This window comes from Gossypium hirsutum, unplaced genomic scaffold (genome assembly GCF_007990345.1).
Source record: "Gossypium hirsutum isolate 1008001.06 unplaced genomic scaffold, Gossypium_hirsutum_v2.1 scaffold_204, whole genome shotgun sequence".
Lineage (NCBI taxonomy): Eukaryota > Viridiplantae > Streptophyta > Magnoliopsida > Malvales > Malvaceae > Gossypium > Gossypium hirsutum.
Window position 1 is genome coordinate 1 of NW_024402875.1, and position 24749 is coordinate 24749.

A 24749-nucleotide genomic window follows, 5' to 3' on the forward strand; every position below is an offset into this window, starting at 1 on the left:
TTCTGATTTCTTGCAAGAATGGACACTAAATCAGCAATGCTTGGGGTGTTGTATGATCTGCTGCTTCTGCAAATTTAGTAATTTGTTGAATTCCGACATCCAGGAAATCGACAAGCCATGGCACCCTTTTCAGGAATGAACTTATTCTTTTCAATAAGCAATTTTTAGACATGGCCATTGGTTTCAAAATGGTAGCTAGATCTAGATATATGGACATGGACACTGCAAGTTTATTTGGTAGTTTTTCTGGATAGCATGTCTATTAATTCGTTGTGAGTTGTGATATTCTTTTCTAGATTTCTCAAAAAGTCTGTACTTCAGTATTAAATACTAATAATAATAATAATAATCTAATGGGATGCTTGTTGATATGATAAGAATGGAGATTTCAACCGACTTGCTAATTGCAAAGGTTTTTGTCGATTGGGTTTCATGATCATATACGGTGGAGATTGTCATGATTCGTGTATGAATATATGTTCTTTTTCATACTGCTAGGTGCTTGCATTAGTCAGTAAGTATTGGTATATTTCTTTAAATAGTTGGTATTGTCCTAGTTCTGTTGGTATATTTGCAAATGGATTTTGATTGGAAGTTTTAGGTAGAACCATGGTATCTCTGTATGTCAGCTGCATGGGAAGTTTTGTGTGATTATGATATATGCATGTGGTGAAAATACTTTGATTTTGGTTAAAGATAGAATTATATTTATCTGTGTTATTTAGTCTTATATGAAGGGAAATTGAGTTGTAATCTTTAAGTGAATAGGCTACTCCGGGTATATCTCACTTCTATGCTGTCTCGTTCACTAGTATTAGTGCCTGGTTTGGTAGTTTTAGTGTCTGGTTTAGCTTTTTTCTTATTTGGACCGGCCACTTCTTGTACTTATTCTTGGCAGCGATATCCCATTTGAGGATATCCTAGGTTGGATATCCGATTTTGGGCTACACCAATTTGTTGCTATCCCGCTTGGATCTATCCCGGTTTGGGGTTTTAAAAAATATATATAAAAAATTTAATATGCACGGGTTGAGGTTTTTCAAATTTTAGTTTTTGGTTGAGCCGTCTCACCTTAGCTTTAAGTTCACTCAATTTTCAAAAAATTCTCCCATGATTATTAATGCATTAAATTTTGTTGTTTATTCATTCAACTAGGATAGCTATTTCAGTATCTTATTATCTTATTATTCTGGGAGGGAGAGCAAATGTGATGAGGAATATCTCCATGAATTGGACTACTTGTCACTCTATTCTAGTAGGGATATCCTATTCAGAGATATCTCAGTTTGGGAATATCCCATAAATGGATATCTTGGCTTGGTTATAGCCTATTCGAAGGATATCTCGATGTGGTTTTAGGGTTTTTTTTTTTGAAGAAAAGTATTGGGTTGTTATTAAAATGCAAAAACAAATAAAACCATCAGGACTTAAGTAAAATAAAACTTTGGAAAAAGAGGCTTAATTTTATCTGGGTCTAAACACATTATATAGTAATATTTAAAAATGGATTGTATCTTCAATTTATAAAAATTAAATATAACTTTTTTAAAGGTCAAATCTTGTTATGCTATTTCAAGATAAAAAGGTAGTAGGGGGAGTTTCCTTAATAATTTTTTTGATCAAATTCATTAACAAAAAATAATAATAATAGTGTGTCTACTGTACTTTGAATTTCTATTTTATTGTTTTTATTTATGCAGAAAGAATTAATATGGTAACTATTTTTATTTTGATGGTTAAGAGTCAGTTTTTTGCAAGAAAAAGTTATTGAATTAGCTCTAATTTTATTTAATTAATAAATATATTATTTATTTATTTTATAAATTTTATATTATATAAAAAATAGATTTCAAAGTTGAAAGGTTAAGTTTACTTAAGAAAAATATTATCTATTTATCAAGTTTAATTCAATTTAATATGTAGGTAACTCTAATTATTAATTAAATAATGTAATTCAATTTAAAATTTATAAGTAGTAAATTTAAATCACTTTGTTTTTAAGTAGATAATTATATTTATTTATTTTTATAGTTCAAAATTTTAAGTTATATTCTCTTTATATTTTAAATATATATTTTATTAAATTTTTAATAATAAAATTATTTATGAATTATTAGAAAAATTTAAAGTATGTAAATTAAAAATATATGAGTAATAATAAAATTTACATTTTTAGTTTGAAATGCCTAAGAATCGTACTTAATTTTATTGAAGTAATAGGAAAACTCTACTTAATCCTAATTAGTTTTAAAATATATTAAAAAATTGATATTAAATAAATCCTTTAATTCTATAAATATTAAAAATGTAAAATATATGCATATATTTATCCAGATAAATATTTAAATCCTATTTCGCTTTTTTTTTCTAACATTTCTTTTTTGTTTTTCTTTAATTTCCCTAAAAGATATTAGTGATTTAAAGAAAGTTTTAATTACCATAATGTTACCGTTGTTATCAGTCCAATTTTATATCTCTCTTCATTCCATAGCTCCTAGCCGATTCTTTTCCCCCTTCGTCTTTCTCCTCTCTGTCTCTTTTCAATTTTTCTTATTCTTTTTAGATTTGGTTAAAGGCAGGCCAGAAAAACACTCCCACCCGCTTCTCTGCCGTTTCACCGCATACCAACGCCAACTGAAGATGGTGACGGAGAACCAGAACTCTTTAGAAAAAGATTTTTGAAATCTCGCTATTAACCCTTTTCACAACTTTCTTTCCCTTCCCATTTGTTCCTTAATAATAATTATTGTTTTTGTAGTAGTTTGCATTAGTTTTTTTTTGATATGTTCTGTTGTTGGGTATTTTTTTGATTTGGAGCCCTAAAATAAATTGAATAACCATGCACTATGATACTTATTTCCTTCAAAGCATGAACTGCAGATTTTTATTTTACTTATTTGATCTGTAAAATATATGAAATCCTTTTCTTCATCGTAGAGTCATTTCAGTTATGAATCTTTAGTTCACCTTTGTCTTTAGGGTTTTAGGGTTTATTGGTTTGAGTGTAAGCCGCTTCCTCTAATGTTACTGTGGGATAGTTTGCTTATGTTGTGAATGCTGTGATTACAAGAGTGTCTTTTTGCATATGATTTCCATGACTGCAGTGATTATATTTTGGACTTAGAGTGTTACATACGGTGAATTACTAGATGCTTATCTCTAACATTACATTTGTAAATGTTATTGTTATATTCTGGTGTTAATCGAAGTGTTTTCTGCCATACAGGTAGCTAGATTATTCAATGAAGCTGCTCAGATGTCTCCTGAGGATGTTGATGTACACATTGTCCTGGTGTTCTGTATAATTTGTCGAGTGAAAATGATAAGGCCATTGCATCTTTCAAAACTGCTTTGAAACTTAAACCTAATGATTATTCTCTTTGGAACAAGCTTGGTGTAACACAAGCCAACAGTGTGCAGAGTGCTGATGCAATATTAGCTTATCAACAGGTTGCCTCTTCATGATTCCCCCTTGAATAGTGGTGGCCTATCTGTATACCACCTGATATGTTGATTTCATAATTACTTTTTTTATAATTAAAAATTTATTTTCCCTCTCCTAAAATTTTGGGGTTTTCTTTACTAAGTTGGAGTACCTGTAACGTGTGAAATTCAAAATATATGAGTACAAGGATTTTACTAAGGATCACAAATTGTATGGTGTGTTTCTCACTATTTTGCATGTTAGGCCAGAATAAAAAAAAATGAATTATGAAGGTGTTGACAATGTTGGCAAGGGTGCTATAACTACCTGAACCATTTGAGGTGCAAGATGTAAAAAAGGCACTTTTTTGAGTAAATTAAGGTGAATATGTAAATTTTTGCTTCTTGAATCAGGGGGGCTTTTTTGCTTCTATACAAAAAAGTGTGCCTAGGACTTGGCTTGTGCTTAATCAATTGAAAGGATGGTATAAAGAAATGCAAAACATGTGATAACCCAACATGTCAATCTTCTTTGTGCCAAACTCATATGGGTTGCATCATCTTTTCCTCTATTTCTCTTCTTTCTTATCTTTCAATGGTAAAGTGATGCATTGGTGTGTTATACAGCTCTCTTATAGGGTTGAATTATTTACTTGCTCCATCTTTGTAACCTTAGGCTGCTAAAAAGATTCTCCAAATAACATCTTGCACCTAGTTGGACCTTAGAAGACAAACTAGCTCTTCTATTAAGCTCCATGTAATTAGTTATTTGATTTCTTGGAGCTATTGGTTAATTTAGATTATTTGATTACGCACTTCCTCAATTTACATATACCCTTGATCATATCTTTCAAAATTCCTGTTTTTAATGCATTCAGATCTTGCATATGCAGTTTGATTTGTTTAGCCTCTGTTATTGAGATTGTCCATTTAAAACTATTTGATGATAAACTTCCCTTTGCCTGTGGTGGCCATATTTTCAGCACTATTGAATTTAGTCTTTTGGTCTATATCTGGATCTTTAGGCACTAGATTTGAAGCCAAACTATGTGCGTGCTTGGGCAAACATGGGTATCAGTTACGCCAACAAGGTTTGTTATATCCTGCACTGTTCTCTCATTGTGTTGACATTCATGAAAAGGGAACTGCATTTCTTACTTTATGTCTTCATTTCCTTTTGCATATTTCTGAGATGGTATGTGATCAGGAATTAAATCACATACCCTAAACCCTAAACCCTAAACCTTAAATGGGGTGGTATGGATAGAAGCGATAGATTTGAGGATTCAAATTTCGAATAATGGGAGGTAAGACGCCGGAAGGTGTTGATGGCGTGGAAGTGTCTAGGGTTTCTTACGAAAGGACAAGAAAGGAAGGGAAAGAGAATAAAGAAAACAAAAGAGAGGATTAACAGAGATCAAAGAATGGAAAAACAACAGAAAATAAAAGGGGAAATAAAAAAGGAAAATAAATTTAAAGAGGTAGATGAATAGGTGAAGAAATGAGGAAGCTATGAATGGAAGAGAGAGAATTTTCTAAATCCCATATGACAACGGTAACATTTATGGTAATTAATACCTTCTTTAAATTACTTTTTTTTTTGAGAAATTAAAGACAAAGAAGGTATAGAGAATTAGGAAAAAAAAAGTGGGGAATTGGGATATTCCTAGAATGTGATATACCCAGGCCGGGATATACCACTATGGGTTAACGATGAACTGAGATATCCCTGCGTTTAGGGTTTGCCTTACATAGTTTCCTTCATTTCAGCTCTCAAGCCCACAGCTGCATACTTTAAAATGGCTGTCGTCAGTGAATAACTTTTGTCGCATATAAATGGTTTGAAGAAATTCCCGTTAGGTAATGGAACATCTCCTTTTTTATGCACAAGGTTCATCCTACAAACGAACGATAATACTAAGAAAATGGATTGCATATTCTCATCCATCACCATATATCCTTTCATAACTTAGAGAGGAAAACTACAACAGAGCATTTGTGTTACTAACCTGGCGCATCCCAACACAAGTATTATGTCGTGTTTATTTTAGAGGATGATACTGATTTTGTTTGGATTTGGTTCTATTTTTATTTCTTAAAATTTCTTTATTACTTTAAATATAACTTTCCTAATAAATTAGAATATTCTGATGTCATATTTTTATTTTCCATATTAGAATAAGAAAGTATTATGTCGTGTTTATTTTAGAGGATGATACTGATTTTGTTGGGATTTGGTTCTATTTTTTATTTCTTAAAATTTCTTTATTACTTTAAATATAACTTTCCTAATAAATTAGAATATTCTGATGTCATATTTTATTTTCCATATTAGAATAAGAAAGTAGGGTTTTGCAATACTATTCAAATAAAAGCTCTTACTCTTGGGTTGGGCAATCCTCATTAATCAAAGTATTTGACTTAGAATTTCCAAAATCCAGTGAAGCATATCGGCAACCAGTACCCTTTCCGCTTGGTTTTGGGCGATTAGCATCAGCATAGTGTACGAATGGAGTCAGGGGCGAAGGAGGAAGGGAAAGTGCTGGGATATAACAGCAAATACGTGAAGAAAGTGGCGTTACTTTCAACACTGGCTGCACTCCTTGACGATCCAATTCTCGCCGATGTCCCTAAGGAACCCAGTTTGTCCAATGTCGATATCCTAATCAACCTTGAACTGGGGAGTGCCATGTGTATCTCTATCTTCAAATTAGATGGAACCTTCTTCGGTACGCTTCATATGCTCTCTCTCTCGCGCACACAGACACACAGAGCTAGGCAGGCCTTCAGCCACATAGAATTTGTGTTTGAAACTAAAGTCAGTACTTGTTTGGATTGGCTTTCCTTGGAATTTGAAGATGTTGCAGTGATGAATTCAGCCACGGTGAAAGACTTGAAGCTCGCAATCGAGAAGAAAGTGATTGAGTTAGAGCAATCCAAGATGGGGCATCGACACATTTCATGGTTTATCATCTTGTTTTTCTCTTAAACTACCCTCACTTTTTTTTTTGGCCAGAACCACCCTCACATTAATTGGTGGCATTTTGATGTATTAGAGAAAAAAAAAATAATTCAGAGCAATTACGTTTACTATAAAGTTCTGTTTTTGAGGATTATTATTTTTTTCCTTTTAATGTTTACTTTGTTTGTGGTTATAGGAGGCACGTTTGGGCTAATTTCTGCCTAGCACACCACAATGAGAAGCTCTTTAATGATGGCGCTGCACTTCAGGATTTTGGTGTTCGAAATAATTCTCAGGTGTTGTATATGGCCCCTTCACTTTTCTGGAATTTATTATTATTATTTTTTTTTATGATCAGTCTTTGCTCGTTTCCTGCTTATGATCTCACCTTGGAGCCTTAACATCCATTGACCTTGCGAATATCAACTTAAACAAGCTTCATATGCTAATGAATTATGGGAATCCATCATCCCACATAGGCTTTTATAAATATTGTTAAGAGGAATCCCAACTTAAAATTGATCTAGAAATTTGGCCCTCATTTACGATTACTGGGTCTATAATGTCTAGCAGCTGGCAGCATGTAAATTATAAACATGAAGAATTCCTCCTCCTGAGATGTTATGATGTGTATTGCAGGTACATTTTTTACCTTATGTTGTCTCAAAAGGTTCTGGGAGACATTCTAAGAGGAGAAAACACCGTTTCTTCCTTGGCCTGAACAAGCATTCATGATGACATGCCATCATTTGGGCATCCCTGTTTTCTGATCCAACTCATTCCACAAATTCACAATGTTCCATAGCAAAGTAAATGTGGTACAAGTACATTGGTTTCTAGTTGATATTTTAAATAAATTTTAAAGCTCTTGTAATACTAAATTTTTAATAAATTAGCTTTATCATATCTCGCATTCTCGTATTCTAGTTGACATTGATTTCTTCAGAAGCTGATAGTGTTAGCGTTTCTTTTCTGACAATTTATTTGTTTTTCACTGTTTCTCGATGCCATGTTCAATTGTGAGTAGTGCATGTTGTATCTTATCATGATTTACTGAATTATTGTGGTTTTGAACTTGTAACATTGTGTTTCTCATTCTGCCTTGTTTGGTTGCTCATAAAACTGAGGGAAAATGGGTATTGCAAGGTATTAGTCATGGAAATGATGCATAAATTGGAATTGCCAGTAGATCTTTTTCTTTCGATAAGAATTCAATGTATCCATGTGAGAAATACTGAAATGTCATTGAGATATCTTAGAGCTCAATGTATTGATGGTGGTTATAGATGATTCAAAGGTTGTAATGCGTTAAAAGGATATTCCAAGGGTATTGTGGTAGACTTGTGGTAGAATATTTTTTGCATTTTTTAGTAAGCCGATTGCATTGCTTTTAGCTAGATTTGGTCTGCATGAAGTTTTATGTCGGGTTTCAAAGCATTTTTCCACATCAGGTAAATTGATTCTCAGGGGCGCATTGTACACCAGATTGAGTTGTATGGTAGAAGCTTAAATGCCTTCCAGCTTCAGATAACTAGCTTGTATGATCAAAATGTTTTCATTATCTATATGGTGTTAGAGCCAGAGAACCTTTAGACAAACTGTCTTGATGCTGAATCTGGTTAATTCGCTTCACACTACTATATCTACAATGTTCTCTCATGCAGCTTCTTCCAATGAAGTCCGTGAAGCCTTGAAGGATGAACACCTTCAAAAACTAATCTCTGATATCGATAGCTCCCTAGATGCATTGAATGTCAGTGATGTTATTCCTACTAAATGGTGTTTTTACCTTTTGTTAGGAACTCGACAAATATATGGGACTGGATTTTTTTCGCATTTTCAGTGATAAGGTATCTTATCATCTTCAACCGGTTCTGTCTTATATTTCTACTTTAACAATATTCATATTTTCTTCTTCGCCTGTTGGGTTTCTGTATAATTACACTATTGTTGCCAATCAGAACTTGGTAATGTCCGAAGTTTAACTGTCTATTGTTTTCTGTATCATTAGATTTTATCTGTGGTCAATCAATGACCACATATCATAAGGCCTCTGAAGTTCTTTCTTCGAATACATCAATGCCAATATATTTATATCCAAGTTTTTCTGCTAGCTCAGATGAGAAACCAACCTGTTGTCTATGAGCCTGGTCAGTGCTCGATGTTTCTGTAAGTTTTGTATTTTGGTTAATCGTTATTCATATTTTTCTTGTGTTGTGTATCTTTTGTTAGTTTTCATCTTGACGAAAATGTCTGTAATGGCCTTCATGTCATTTTTTTTACAGTAGATCCCTACAATTTCCTTATCTCTTCCAACCCCCTGTTAAATTGTTTGTTTTTCCTATGAATGGTAGTATTATCATGAGCACTCAAGCTTTATGAGATATGGTCTTTCAAATATAAGTATAAATTTATTGTTCCAAATCTGGTGATGGGTTAAGAGTTTGAATCCTTCATGGAAGGTCTATTATTGTTATAATTAGTAGCACTAAAACCCCAAACCTCAATTTGCACTGATTTTTTAACAAAGAAAAGACAAGAAAAAGACTATATATGATCATAAGAATGTAAATCATGTAAATATATAATTTCTGTTAAATAGTGTAATGGTTTAATTTTACTTTTCATTCTTATAAGCATAAGATTAAAAATATTAATTCAATAATTAATGTTAATATGTATTTGATTGGTTGGAAAGGTAAATAGATAAAATTGATGAACTATAAACCAAATCTACCACTAAATTTATTATATCAAATTATAATTTTTTTAAAGGGTAAAAAATTAAGAGGGGGACTAAATATAAATTTACCCTATTTTAAAAATGTATGGTATTTAAGGAAGTTTAAAAAATTCAAGAGGGGAAAAATAGAAAATATTCATTTTATGGAATAGAATGCAAAAAATTGGGGAAGAATTTGAAAGTTTAGGAGGCCCAAACATGTAAGTATTCCAATTTTGAATGGGATACCACAAGCTAGGGAGCTTCAAAATTTTAGGGGCTAGTCTCCTGTGAACCCCCCTGGTTCAATGATTTTCGGGTGTAGGCTGTACCGGATTGTAATTTCAGGTATGATTTTCACTTTTACTTTTTCTTTTAACATCTTTTTTCGTTTCAAGTCTATGCTTATCTTCTTTTATTAATGTGGGTATAGTGGTTTTCATCTTTCGAACAAGTTTTCATCTCTGTTTTAGTTTTCAGATTTATGCTTATATTCGTCTTTTTAAATCTTGTGATGTTGTCATTTTTTTGATAGTTTATCGCCTGTTATGTGTTTTATTTTTATTTTTTTTTCGGTTGTTTGTTTCCCTCTGTAATCTGTATTGAGGGACATTTTCTTGCAAATCTTATTTATGAGATTTTGTAGTGAAGATATGTTTCTAGCAACTATATAAGTATCTACCCTAAAACCCTTATGAAACACTGCTTATATTCGTCTTTTTAGATCTTGTGATGTCATCATTTTTTTGATACTTTATCGCCTGTTATGTGTTCTATTTTTATTTTTTTCGATTGGTTGTTTCCCTCTGTATTGAGGGACATTTTTTTGCAAATCTTTGAGTCCTATTTATGAGATTTTATAGCGAAGATATGTTTCTAACAACTATATAAGTGTCTAACCTAAAACCCTAACTGATTAGCAGAAAATAAATGGAGACATTTTCATGTTTCTTTCCCTTTTATTGTTTCCTCATTTTCCCTATTTCAACAAGTAAAAACACTACATTTGTTGAGGGAATAAGAAAACACTAATTAAATCATACCGAGTTTTTAAATATTTTCAGAGAATTTCACATTAAATATTTTCACAACAACGTTTTAATAAGTACTGGGTTAATTGCCTTCAAAAAAAAGAAGTACAGGGTTAAATTTCGTTCTTATTCTGCTCTAAGGATATCCCCGTCAGATCCTGTTTCGGGATAAGCTATTCCAAGAATATCCCCATTAAATCCCGTTCAGGTTCAGTCCTTTTAGTGCCCGGTTCAGTTGTTTTTTGTACCCGGTTTAGATTTTTTTACATGGGCTACCTGTCTTACTTATTCCAGCCAGCGATATCCCATTCCAGGGATATCCCGGCTCAGCGATATTCTACTTATGGATGCCCCGGTTTCATATATCCCATTCCAGGGATATCCGGGTGTGGGGCTTGGGGCTTGGGTTTAGGGTTGGGCTGGTGTTTTTGGGCTTTTGTTTCAGTGTTTGGGGCTGTGGATTTAATAAATCCAACAAGCCAACTCTAGGCCATTCATGATTTAAATCCAACAAGCCAAATGGACCGTCTGGATGTGGGGAAAGAAAATAAGGAAGCCATCCACTAAGAAATGAAGCTTCACTGTCCTTTGATTTTCTTCAACCTGATTTTGGTGTTCCCATCAACTATCTCAAAGATTAATTAAAGGGGTAAAATGCAATGTTACCCTGCTCTTGTTTAATCGGTTTCCTCAAATTAATTGTCTTAAATTTGACGAATTAACTTCCACTACATCCAAATTCAAGTCCATTTGCTGTGCTGTGAGTGAATAGGAGAGAGATGAGAAGGGGGAAAATTGCCCCAGGTGGCAATGAAGCGAGAAAAAGGAGCGAAAAAGGAGACTCGAAATCCCTCAATGCCTATTTCAAGCAGAAGAAGTCACGAACAGAAGACTTCAAATGCCGGGATCTTGAAGTTGAAAATCAGGAACAAATAAGAGAACCTGGAAATGAAAATAAGGGCAAGCCGGGAAAAGGGTTCTTCGCTTGCTATCTGCTAACCTCTCTCAGCCCTCGTCATAAAGGCCACACCTATATCGGGTCTGATTCTACTGTTCTCTTCCTATATTAAAATTTTGGCTCATCCTCACCGTGTTTCTTTCTTATCTCAACATTATGGATGCTAATGCTTCTTTTTTTTACTGTCCAAGGTTTATATTTTCCTTTTTGGCAAGATATGTTTTCAAACTTTACTTCTTAAGGTTCAGCTTTATGATTCTGTACTTCTCACTCGAGTGTTTTGAATGGTACATGACATGTTCCAAGGCTTTTATTAGATTCTTATTTGCACCCTTTGAGGTTTATCTGAGTAAATTCAATTTTAACTCGATGTTTACTTGGTTATGGTCTTTAAATTCAAATTTCGCTTTTTCCCCTTCAAATTTTCTGTGTAGTTTATTTTCTGGTTCATGTTTGATTCGTTACCACTACCATGAAAAAATTGATGCTACTATCTATGTGGCTTAATAAGTCATTTAAATAATATCAGCTAGCAGTTGTTTTCCTTTGATATGAGGTTCTCTAGTAAAAAATTCAAGCTGACCAAACAGTTTGCAGTTTGAACTATTTATCTGACGGTAGTGTTGCCCAATTGCAGATTTACTGTGAACCCACTGCGTTGAATAAGACAGCACAATGGGGAAATAGGGAGGGGTGCTTGGAGGACAAAGAGCCGATGCCCGTGGGAAATGGTTGTGTGCATATATGGTTTTCCAACCAATGTATCTGCTCTTCAGGTCATATATATAATATATATTTTATATTTTATATATAGTCTATAACATGGTTGTATTCGAATCTGTTGCATCACCTTTTGGGCTTAGTAGAAAACTGGCAGGTTATGCTTGAAATGCCATGTATATGTCTATGAATTGGACCTTCTCACAAGTCTCATAATTTAGCGCTTGTTGATTTTCTTGTATACATGCGCTCAGGATTCTAGCTTGCTTGTTGTAGAAAGGAATTTTGTTGGGCTCAACAGCTATATTCTACCTTGAGTTTTCATGCATTTGTATCATCTTTTTTATTCTTATGGTATTTGGTTAACTTATTCCAGCGACTGCAGATGAATATCTTCTCACTCTAGATGAGATTTGGCTATGGCAGGAAACCTTTAGTTTAGGGGATTTTTTGGGTTCTTATCTACTTTATTGTGAAATTTAATTGTCTTATTTTGTCCATGCTTAGTTGATGAAATATATAAACGTGTATGTTAAATTGAGCCATAAGGCAACAAGAGATAGAGAATGCCGGATTTTTTTTAAATGCAGAAAAGGCAGCTTTTTGACACTCGAAGAGACATTCTTGATTGGTGAAGAATGCTTCGAAAATTTAAAATTTTCTGAGCTAATTGATTTTATTATATGTAATACTTCCAATAACTGTTCTGACTCATGGCTTATTTCTAATATATAAATGTTTTCTGATGGGTTGATGCCTGCAGTTTGAGTGGGCCTGGCAGCATCCTCAAGAATCAGCGGCTGTGAGGCAAGCAGCTGCAACATTTAAATCCTTCTCTGGTGTCACCAATAAGATAAAACTTGCATATATGATGCTCGCCCTCCCTGCCTGGCAGAGGTATATACTTGCCTTTTATCCCTGATAAATCCTGTTTTGTTTAGGTCAATAGTTGGTTAACCAATGTGTTATATTGTTGTTTGATCAGCTTGAACATCACGGTAAACTACTTCTCAACCAAATACACAAATCATTCTGCTAGTTGCCCAAGCTTGCCGGAGCAGATGAGAGTTTAAGTTTCACCAATGGATGAGCTCCCCTGCTATAGTGAACCAAATGAGTTTGAATACAAAGATGATTGTGATAACTTGGATGAATATGACGAAGCCAGTGATACATGTGAAACTGTTCCAGAAACATATCCAAATGAAGTGGTTATTGTTTCAGCAGATAATTTGCATAGCATCATTCATGAGGCTTGTCATGAACAATCTGAACACATTGAAGAATATGGGACAAGAAAACCAGGGAAGTCATCCAATCTTGGAGTAGGTAATGTAGAGTCACTAGTTTTCTTTCATCCCCCTCCTAGCAAGGCAACCTCAATTGCTACTGGCCTCACCATGGTAAATGCTGCTGAATGTGCAGATATGAGCATTGCTGGGAAGGAGTCTTTGAGGGGCATGCGGTTTAAATATGATGTGGAAGCTGATGAAGATCTACAACCATTGGTAAAAGAGAAGCCATCAACTATTGACGAGGATTGGGAAAAGCTAGGGGACACTTGCACTTTTGGAGTATATCACTGGCAGCCATTTGATGTCATTTGTTCACCAGTACGAGCATCTTCCTCAGTTGTTACTGGCCTTTCTAGTGAAGAGACAGCTGAAGGAACCAATATAAGCATTATTGAGAAGGAATGCTGGATTCAGAAGCAATTTTCAGCTTTTGTAGCGGCCAGTGGAGATCAACAGTCATGGAGAAAAGGGAAACAATTGACCACTGAAGTTGCAGTTTTGAAAGATCATGTCCCTAGTTTTGATGTCACTCGTGAACCTGAGGTTATAGATTTATTAACCCCATCTCCCAGCTATAGTGTCAGGCCATGCACCAAAAAAATAAGAATTTCCAAGTTTTCTCCCGAGATCATAGATCTCACTTGAGCTTTGTCCGAGCATAGAATGTTCGGTATGAATTAACAGGAGGATTAAGTGGGCCACAAGAGTAATTGTCTTATTCCTTAAATCAACTGGAAGGTCTGGGTAGTGAATTTCATTCATTTCTACTGTGATAATGACCCGGTCTGCTTTAATGCTAATTGATCAGACTAGAAGTAATTGTTTTCATCAAATACTACAATCCTGCCTAGCTGATGATGAGGAAATTACTTCATCTTATATTGTCTTACCTCCGATCGGGCCAGCTTCTTTCCCATCATTCGAAATTTAAATCCTCAAATATATCTATTCAATTCATAGCTCCCTCATTTCTTCGCCAATTCTCTCTCACTCTTTCTTTCTTTTCAATTTTTTCCTGTCATTCTTTTTTAGCTTCAGGTAACCACAGGCCAAAAAAAAAAAAGTCTACAGTAGGAAGGGAGTTTTTGTGAGAGAGAAACACGCTCAAATATATCTTTTCTCTGGCGTTTCTAGTTTTTGTGATTTTTTAAATCCGCTACTTCATCTGAGATATAAATGAACACATAATATTTTTCTTGGTAAAACCTTTGTTTCTATTGTAGAAATCTCCTGTTTCCCAATTTCTCAATGATCTCTCTCCTATAATGCCATCCAGAGCGAGAACGTCACTGTGTAACAAAAGGCTTTCTGAGTCCAGTTTTACATTGATTTCCTCAACGTCAAATGGTCGCAACCAATCATTTTTGTTTTTATAATATTTGTTGTCTTCTTGCTTGCAGTACTAATTGGAATATTAGATATTTATTGTGTTTGTACAGTGAGTCAGTGATATTTATATTTAATGTAAATCTAATTTGATCTGGTATGCTTCGTTCATTTTTAATTTCAAAGTTTCAATTTTTTTAATATCGAATTGGCACAATGGATCTCGAATATTTAATATTTAAGTGTGTAGTTGTAACTTTCTACTGGTTTTCTTTGGCTACATTTTGAAGCCGGCAGATAGTTGGGTTTCTATTTGCTAATGTTGGGTAGTAATTCTCCTTAAAAACTAATGAAAAGCATGATCATCTTTTGTACCTATCTTCATCTGTTTTATGCAAGTTAAATTAAGGGTCCCCTTCATAATGTTGATAGTTGATTGGACAGAGAGATTATAACTTGATCACGAATCTATCGTAAGATTTTTGTATTTAGTTGCAGGCAATTGTTCATTACCTCTCATTTTGCCACTTGTTTGGTTTCCTCCATTGCACTAGTTTGGTTTCTTTTCCAATGATTTGATTTGTTTTTCTCTAGCAAGCCTTATTAAGATTGTGTATAATTCTTTTGCCTTCAATGTTTTGTCTCTTTTCTTTTGCCTTGAATGTTTAAATGAGAAGCGGAAGCAGGAGCTATATCATCTCTCTAAATCTCTAATGAAACTGGATTATCTAACTTGAGCCTTACAAAAAAAAGGCCATCAGAAATGGGGAATTTTAGGTCTTACAAGGAAACTAGAGGGCAGGGTGTACGGTGGACAAAGTTAACAGTTTGTGGTGTGGGTTATAGAGTTGAGATGGCTTAAACTTCCTTCCTTGGCTTCTAAAAGTCGAAAGCTTGTAAGTGGGAAATATTCCCACTTAAATATGTTACAGGATATTTTTTATTTATTACAGGATATTTAAAAGATTTTATCTCCTAACTATTTTTAAATATGTTACTCTTATCTTGTTTTACAGTGTAATAATAGGAATATAATCCACAATTGAAGGAAATATATCAATAATGATAATATTTTCTAAATTTTATGTACAACATAATCCACAATTGAGGAATATTTTTGTTTTGGGGAGCAAATTTTGGTACAGAAATTGCATATTAGTCCAACATCATCTGTGTATTCAATTGAATGCGTTTTCCGTCTTTCAAGGATATTGCTTATTGATTCCTCCTCAATGATGATATCTTTCAATCGCTGCATTAGGGATGGAGATTTGATTATTGCATATGAGAGGCATGATAATATGAAAGCTGTTAAAGTGTGCGAGAATTTGGTTCTTCAAAATCGTTTCCATGAAATTTAATATAAATAATTGTTTTAATTTGATTTAGGGCAGTGCTGATGAATTGAATAGAGGATATTTTGATGATATGTCTGAGCTCAAACAACACGGTGGTAAGGTATTAACTGATTTGTTCTTTTTATATACATATAGGCTATATCATTTGAAAATCTGTTCAAATTAGTTGAATTGCAACTGATTTCTGAGTAAAATTAATGTCCCGGAATTGCAGCAAGGAAGTTTCCTGCTGTGGATGTTATATATTCTGATGGTAGAAAATCAAAACTGCCGATTGTTTTTGATGCAAGTGGCATTGATGCTAGCAAGTTGGCTGTCCCTGAAGCATCTTTAGTCTGTCTATCATTTAGAGCAAACTCTCAGGTATGGTTTCCTTTTCTATGTTTGTTTTGGATTAAATTTATGTATTTCTTAATGATGTTATAAATCTTCCATTTTTATCATGATAAGAGAATGTTGAATAGATAGTGCATTGCTTTAAAATTGTGATAAAGAGGCATATCAGCGACTCCATGGGAATGGAGGGGTTAGCACTAAATTGCAATCATGAAAACAACAAAAACATGAGAAACAAAAGATGTTGTTGGTTGCTAACTTTTCTTTTCTCTCGTTTCTGGTTATTGTTGTTGATGATGCATTTTAACTCCTTTTCCTTGTCAGGCTATGGTTGATTCTTGGAGCAAGCCTTTTTATGACGCCTTTAGTGAGTCCTAGAGCCTGCAGCTAAATGAGGTTCTATATTTTTGCTATTTAACTTTTCATTCCTTTTTGGCAGGTGTGGTGAATCAACTATTCTCAGTTTTCTGTTGCTAGAAAGAAGTTATAGTTACATGCATCTGTAGTCAATAATAATAACAAACAAATAAAACAGCGAACAAGAATAGAAGATAACCATGCTGGTATGACTTATGTGTTATGACCGTCCTAGTTTAGCTTATAGCTCATCAGATCAGCCTATAATTAATAATGCAGTTGTCCTTTTATTTACTGTATTTGAATGGAAATTCTTGGCAGCTGATTTTATGTTTCATATAAGTTGTTTCTTAAAATACTCGTGTTTGGAAATTATTATGTGTTGCTAAATGATAATATATTTGTTGTTATCATGTATCTTTTATAGACTCTTGGCTCTTATGCTTGAATCCCATTAAACGACCGCTTCTCCGATTTATGAGGAAATCTAGTGATGGAGCGAAGGATGCTCTTCAGAGGCGTATTGTTTATTCCTTTGGTGATCATTATTACTTCCGAAAGGAACTGAAGATACTGAACCTTCTAACTGGGTGATCAAAAGTTTCTTACATCCTAATCAATAACATAACTAATATTCATACAGTTCTGTTTTGTTAGTCTGAGAAGATGCTTTTTCACTTGTTTGAAGGTATATTTTCCTGCTTGACAAATTTGGTATAATAAGATGGCATGGCTTTGGTTTGGCAAAGTAAGAAGAGTTGTCATCGCTTTTTTTATTGCACGAAAGTTCTTGTGGAGGAAAAATAGGTAGCCTGGCATTTTTTAGGTACCCTTTGATCTTAATGGGTTAACTCCATTTTTGCATTCAAGGGATACTAGTGTCAAATGAAAATAATGATGTGCTTTGTTGGAAACATGGTCCTGTTTGCTATTTTCTTTTAGATTTCTGCAGCCAAGCAAAGCCTTAGGTTTTCCATTTTGGGAGAGCGAGTCAAAAGTAAAGAAGTATCCTTATGCTAGTGTCAGTTTTATTTCAACTTCACTTTCTTATATTCTAGTTTTTTGTCGGGCTTAAGTTATATGCCTATCAATATCCCATTGATAATCCTTGCAGATACTTTCGGCTTCCCTAGGGTAGCTTATTCTTACTGTAAAAGCCTGTTGGCTCAACAGGATGAACAAGTTCACAGTTTTTAGAGACCTCAATTTTGTTGCAGAAAACCTTGGTGTTGAGTTTTTCAAAGGTACTGTTGTGGTAAAATAATCTTCCCATTACTGATGATGTGTAGAGTTGAATGAATTTTGTTTTATTTTCTTCAACAATTAGAATAAATTGTATTTATCTCTTTGATATCGAACCGGATGGCAAAGCTGTTGAGGGAGTATTTTTATGGAGCATTTTGATTTGGTGGACAAAAGTAACTAAGCAGATAAATTGGCAATTCCAGGGAAGCTGAATTGGAAGCAAAGCTTTTTTATTTTGAGTACATTGATGAAGTCAATTTTTAATCAAATAAATCAAGCTTCATCCGAAAGAGAAGTATTTAACTTGTTACACCAAAATAAAAAAGGGTCTGTGTTCCTTCTCACCGTGCATTTAAAAAAGAGAAGTATTTAATTTGTTTAGCCTCTGTTACTGAGATTGTCCATTTAAAATTATTTGATGATAAACTTCCCTTTGCCTGTGGTGGCCATATATTCAGCACTATTGAATTTAGTCTTTTGGTCTATTTCTGGCTCTTTAGGCACTAGATTTGAAGCCAAACTATGTGCGTGCTTGGGCAAACATGGGTATCAGTTACCCCAACCAGGTTTGTTATATCCTTCATTGTCTTGACATTCATGAAAAGGGAACTGCATTTCTTTCTTTATGTCTTCATTTCCTTTTGCATATTTCTGAGATGGTCAATCCTTGTAAATGAAAATTTATGGGTATGTGATCAGGAATTAAATCACCTTGTTTTCAATATATAGGTCTCAATGGAAATAACACTAATCTCGATGGAAAGATGAAAGCTTATTTGATTGGTCAGTAATAAATTTTTATGGTCTAAAATGAAACCCATTATATATCCAAGGTTAATTTATTTTTGATAAGGATACTCCCTTATTTGACACACCCTTTACCATGTACATACCTCACAAATCATCTTGTAAAAGTTGACACGAGATATGTATTTGTATCAAGAAAAAGCAGGTTGGGACTGAATTGAATAAAATGAAAAGTACACTAATTCTGAAATTGTACTCGGCGTGTGGCGAAATGACCAGCTTATTCCCATATTTTCTCCTACTTTTCCTTTATTTCTAACGTTCCTTTCTCCTTTATTAGCTACTCTTTTGATTAGTTTTATGTACGTCCAGTAGGCCCGTTCCCTCCCCTAAAATTTACGAAACCAATTACTCTACCCCTCTAAATATTTTATTTTACCGATGAAAATAAAATAAAAATATTATAATATTGTTATGTTATAAACTCTCTGTTAAATCAAGATAGCTTCATTCTCTCTCTCGAAAAAGGAAAAGAAAAGGTTTGAATTCATGAATCAGCGGTAGCTTCTTTCGAATGAGTGAGTTGAGGTAGTGCTAGTCTTTCTTTTAAGGTATAAATTTGATTCTTTAGAAAAATCTTGTTTTTTCTTCATCTCTTTTTATTCTGTTTGGTTTCTCTGATCGAGGAAAATCGAGGGAAATTTGTATCAAACTTGACATTAGTCCTTGTTCTTTTTAAATAATTCCTGATTCACCTGTGAGTTGGCAAATTCTGTTCATCCTGCATTTTCCCGGAAGCCAAACAGGGGACTTAAATGTTTTTAATTTCGAAAATTTTGTTCTCTTACGGAAATATTGAAAAAATACATGTCTTTCAGTTGGTACCTTTATTCTCTCCGATTTCCCCTTATTTTTTTCTAACGTCTTTTTTCCTTTACAGGCTGTTAATTTTCTTTCTTATTCTGTTCCGGCTTTATCTCTGTCATATTTCGACGCGGAATAAGCTATTCCCCGGATATCCTGTCTTTTCTTATTCCGGTTCTCAATTTTTGGCCTCCGGTTTATTGGTTTTAGTGGCCGGTTCAGCTATTTTTTCTTGTCTGGACCGGCCAACCTGACATGGTTATTCCGGGCAGGAATATCCCATTCTAGGGATATCCCGGTTCTTTGTTATCCCGGTTCTTTGTTATCCCGTATCGGTATATCCCGACCTAGCTATATCCCATTCTGGGAATATCCCGATTCCCCACTTTTTTTTCCTTAAGTCTCTTTACCTTCTTTGTCTTTAATTCCTCAAAAAAAAAAAAAAGGCAATTTAAAGAAGGTATTAATTACCATAAATGTTACCATTGTCACATGGGGATTTAGAAAATTATGTTCTCTCTCTTCCGTTCATAGCTTCCCCATTTCTTCACCTATTCATCCAGCTCTTTAAATTTATTTTCCCTTTTATTCTCTGTTGTTTTTCCATTCTTGATCTCTGTTAGTCCTCTCTTTCGTTTTCTTTATTCTCTTTCCCTTCCTTTCTTGTCCTTTCGTAGCAAACCCCGGACACTGCCGCGCCATCAACACCTTCCGGCGTCTTACCTCCGATCAAAGGTCAGTTTCCTTCCCATTATTCGAAATTTGAATCCTCAAATCTATCTCTTCTATCCATAGCACCCCATTTATTCGCCGAGTCCCTCTCTCTCTCTCTTGTCTGTTTTGAATTTCTTCCTCTCATTTTTTTCTAGTTTTGGGTGCACAGAAAGACGCTACACTAGGTTTTCTCTGCCGTTTCTGGTTTTTGTGATTTTTTGAATTTCTCTGCTTTATCGGTGACTGATTTCAGGTATGAATCATCACTTGTACTTTGTCTTTGTCTTTGCCATTTCATTTTGTAAATTCTCTAGTTTTAGTAAAGTCTCTTCTTTCCTTTCCCTTTTATCTCACTTAAGATAATGCTTTAAACTTTTTCACCTGTCTTTCTTTCTAATGTGACAGTCCGGATAGCCTACTGGTCTCGTGGATAAAAAACTGCTTCCTGGGATATGTAGTACTCCTCCTGTCCATAAATAACTGTTTTTAGTTAGTATCTTTCTTGCCCTGTGTATACATTCATGGATTCCTTTCTATCTCTTTTGCAGGTGCAAAATCTATAATAAATAGAAGTTGAAACCGCTTATGGTATTGGAATTTTTGAAAACATTGTCTCATTTCGTCTCATTCATCTCCATTTTTTTTAATTTAACAGATATTTTCTTTCGGTATCTGTTCTCCTGTCTTTCTATCCGTCCATGGCTCTTTTATTGTTAATCCTGCCGTCGCCCTTTTGATTCTTGTTTTAGTTTCAGATATATGCTTCTTTTTACTTCTATTTTCAGTGTGTTTTTGTCATGGTTTTTTGTTTTCACCTTTAGAGGATAAAGTCATTAAGAAAAAAAACCTAAGGTTTTAAGTTTTTCTCAAACCCTACCACAGTATTGTGTCCAATTCGAAACGATGAAGATAGCGGTGGAAGGGTGCATGCATGGAGATCTCGACAAGGTCTACGACACCATTAAATACATCGAAAACACTCGCAACATCAAAATTGACCTCCTCCTTTGTTATGGTGATTTCCAGGTTCTTTCTCTCACACACTCACTTTCTCCAATTTGTTGTTTTTATACGAAATTTTGTCACTTTCCAAATACCCATTTTTTTATATTAACTTAATTAACTTAATGTGGCCCCAAAATATAGGGAGATGAAGTCATTCTGGAAATACTATTCGGGTCAGGAGGTTGCCCCAGTTCCCACGATTTTTATCGGTGGAAATAATGAAGCTTCCAATTATTTATGGGAATTGTAAGTCACCCCCTTTTCTTCATATGTTCTAGCTCGGGGACTCTGATTCTTTTATGAAAAGGCCTTGAATTTTACCTTCTGCTAAACTTTAGGTATTATGGGGGATGGGCAGCACCTAATATATACTTCTTGGGGTATGCTGTGGTTGTGAAGTTTGGCAATATCCGTATCGATGGACTTTCCGGAATTTACAATGCGCGTAATTATTGTTTAGGTTGGGTATGAAGTTCTTTTCTTGTCTATTCTATGTTTATTCTGGAGTTCTTTTAATGGTGATTGTATATTTACTGCAAGCGAGTGTCAGATATGTTATATTGATTCTTATTTAGGGTGGAGAGTCGAAGCTCTGAAACTGAAATGAATTAGCTTTTCCTTGAGCAGGACACCATGAAATGCCACCTTATAATGACAATACTATCAGGTCTGTGTATCATGTTCGGGAGTACGATGTTCACAAGCTCATGCTCCTAGAGAAACTGATTGATATTTTCCTTTCACACGATTGGCCGCTCAGCATCACTGATTATGGGAACTGGCAACAACTTGTTTGCTGCAAAAAAACATTTCAAAGGTGAGGTAATTATATTCAATTGGTGGAAATGGACATATGTGATAGAATGAAAATCTTCATATCAAGCGTCTTCAGTTTTCTTGTTGACCATTCCTGGTTGCTTGTTGGTTGACACATATTTCCTAGATCCAGCAAGGAACTCTTGGAATCAAACCTGCTGCTCAGCTGCTCAAAAAACTCAGACCATCGTATTGGTTTTCGGCTCACTTGCACTGCAAATTCACCGCTCTTGTTGAACATGAAGAGGGTGGTCGAGTGACAAAATTTCTTGCACTCAATAAATGCCTTCCAGGGCGCAAGTTCTTGCAGGTATCTGTCATATGTTCTGACCATTTCATTTAGGTTCTTTCTTTTGGTCTTTGCTGGAAGCTAATAAATGAATTCTGGCTTTCTCTGATCTTTTAGGTTGTTGATATTGATCTGATCTAGGACCTTATGAGGTTCAGTACGATGAAGAATGGCTGGCAATAACACGGAAATTGAACTGTCTTTCCTTTGACCTTCCGATGTGGAGACATTGGGTGTGTGTATATATGACATTTTTGTTTTGACCATGCCACTCATCTCACTCTCTCTCTCTCTTGGGTGGGGTGGACTAATGTTTTATTTGAAAATGTGCAATTTTCTATTTTTGCAAGGACTATTACTCTACAAGAACTTGTGAGCTGACAACTGCTGTTCTAATAGGTAGGAGAACAAAGCTCGACATGCAAGATTGTTGTCAATGGGTTAAGAGCAGGATGGAAGACAGAGGAGCCAAACCTTGTGAATTTTCTCAAACAGCTCCACCTCACAAACCCTTTGATTCTTACTTTTTCTGGTAAATAATATGGTGATATTTTGATGCTTTTCCTTCTTTGAGCTGCTAATAGTATCTCCATTAATGGTTCTATCTTTTGGATTTAAGAAACTTACCATATATGTTTGCATATTTATACCATAGGCATCTCAATATTACTGTCACAGTGGTTATGAAACACTATCCTTCATTTTTTATCTTCTTTTAGCTCAATTAATTGTTGGTTAGTGAATGCGTTCTTTTTTATTTAGATTTGCAACTAGAATAATCATGACTTTTGCAATTTGTTTTTGCTCGATTTCTTTTTTAATTATTAAAATTTTCTCACCTTTTGTAGGTTCTCCCCGTAATCCTCAGATTGTATCTTTTTTGGAATTACTAGATCTTCCTTGTGTTCTTGATAATGCATCGGACTCCAGGGATACTCCTTCTTCATTGCCTCAAAAGGGTAAAGAGTTTTCTATTTACCTTGTCCCACTCAGTTTTGATGCCTTGTCCCTTTATACGGTAGTTAATCTTCATTGTGATGCAGTCAAACCTAGAGTATACATGAATCTAGGAATACCTTTTGCTTCTCGTGTTTAATATGGTGCTAATGCTCTCCAATATAGTTTAATGGGATAGATAATTGATCATTTGCTTTCAACCAAGGTAGAACATTGAATACGCCTAATGTTTTGAGCTTTGTGCATATCATACGTAATGCTATAACTTTACCTCGTCCATGTTGATCAAACTAAATCCATTAAATTTCTTAAGGTGACATCGTTTTTCCTGTTGGTTCATTAGATGATTACAGTGAAGACATTCCCAATGAAGATGAGATTGATCTAGCAGATGATGCAGAACGGAATAATGAAAATCGGTGCTCATGAATATGAATAATATTTTCTATCAACCAAGAGGTTTATTAGTGCAAAAAGATTGATAGCAATATCTTGCTATACTATGACGCTTTACTTGTTTGTGAAGTTGGCAACTTGGTTTAATGGCCCACACTTTTCCAACTTTCATCAGTAGAGGAGAGCACCTATACAAGTTTCTTTCTTTCTTTGTATCTAAAATAATGTATAAACATCAAATATTATATCAATAGCTTTTATCACAGTCATTCATTATATGAGCTTGAATTTGGAATCTCAAATTTTTTGGGGCTTTTCTAATTGAATTGATGTTATTAATATGGATAAATGACAATAGCATGGAGTTTGTATCTTGCTTCTTGCAAATTTAGTAATTTGTTGTATTCCGACATCCAGGAACATCCAAGGCATGGCACCCTTAATCAGGCATGAACTTTGTTCTTTTTCAATAAGCAATTTTCAGACATGGCCATTGGTTACAATCCATTAGCACATTTATAAGATTATTAAATTGTTTAAAGGGATATTAGAAGGGTGAACTAGAAAAATTATAAAGGAAATTTTCGCATTTTATTCTTAGTTTTATAATTTATTTTTAAGAAATTGTGATTTATAAATTGAAATGTAAATTTTGATATCGAAGAAACTAAGATTAGAATCAATGGTGAGATGTTAAAGCCTCTTAGAAGGCTGTGGAAGAAGATGATGAGTCCAAAAGGTTGTTATATTATTTTTGGTGTTCAATCAATTGATTTAGGATGCTTGCAATGGAAATACATTAGAGTTTTATATTTGAGGTGGTATCAGTTTATGGAATAAGCTAGGGATTAGGTGGGGCTCTTGCTAGAGTTGGCACTGAAGTATTACATGAACGATGTTCAGAAGGTACAACTTTTTGAGTTACGGGTTTACTCTGTGATTATTTATATTCCTTGGATTGTGAATTTTATTTAGGGGCTTCTTATTGATATTGTGTTCATTAGAAGTTATAGAAGACACGTCACTATTTCATTTTATCTAAAAATTTTTACGTTTTCTGCCTCCTCCTCTACTTATATTTTATAGTTTCCCCCAATTCATAAATGCAATCACATTGATATGCTCGTTTCGTCCATGGTAATAAGCTGCCATACTTCCATTATTTTTTTGAGTAAAACAGCCTGGTATATTAAATAAAATAAAATTAATAGAACTAAAATACCTAGAA

General features: G+C 34.3%; 2 protein-coding genes and 1 pseudogene across 9 annotated transcripts; all 3 read left to right on the forward strand.

Annotated features, from left to right (window-relative positions):
- Positions 1-2420: 2420 nt before the first annotated feature.
- On the forward strand, positions 2421-7291 carry LOC121226478 (U11/U12 small nuclear ribonucleoprotein 25 kDa protein). Of its 8 annotated transcripts, XM_041110372.1 has the most exons (7): positions 2543-3450; positions 4449-4514; positions 5194-5283; positions 5865-6152; positions 6282-6387; positions 6582-6681; positions 7025-7291. In XM_041110372.1, exons 4-7 carry the CDS (start codon positions 5933-5935, stop codon positions 7118-7120), a joined length of 522 nt encoding a protein of 173 aa, XP_040966306.1. In that variant the 5' UTR covers positions 2543-3450; positions 4449-4514; positions 5194-5283; positions 5865-5932; the 3' UTR covers positions 7121-7291. The 8 variants fall into 8 exon arrangements, with proteins under 8 accessions (XP_040966307.1, XP_040966305.1, XP_040966302.1 ...); XM_041110373.1 differs by lacking the exon at positions 5194-5283 and having other exon boundaries at positions 2421-3450; XM_041110371.1 differs by lacking the exon at positions 5194-5283 and having other exon boundaries at positions 2448-3450; positions 5849-6152.
- Positions 7292-8178: 887 nt separating this feature from the next.
- LOC121226477 (uncharacterized) lies at positions 8179-14316 on the forward strand. The gene is made up of 6 exons (XM_041110366.1): positions 8179-8235; positions 8397-11177; positions 11734-11872; positions 12580-12713; positions 12802-13145; positions 13242-14316. Exons 5-6 carry the CDS (start codon positions 12899-12901, stop codon positions 13754-13756), a joined length of 762 nt encoding a protein of 253 aa, XP_040966300.1. The 5' UTR covers positions 8179-8235; positions 8397-11177; positions 11734-11872; positions 12580-12713; positions 12802-12898; the 3' UTR covers positions 13757-14316.
- A 5116-nt stretch (positions 14317-19432) lies between these two features.
- LOC121203477 (lariat debranching enzyme-like) lies at positions 19433-23892 on the forward strand (annotated as a pseudogene).
- The last annotated feature ends 857 nt before the right edge of the window (positions 23893-24749 follow it).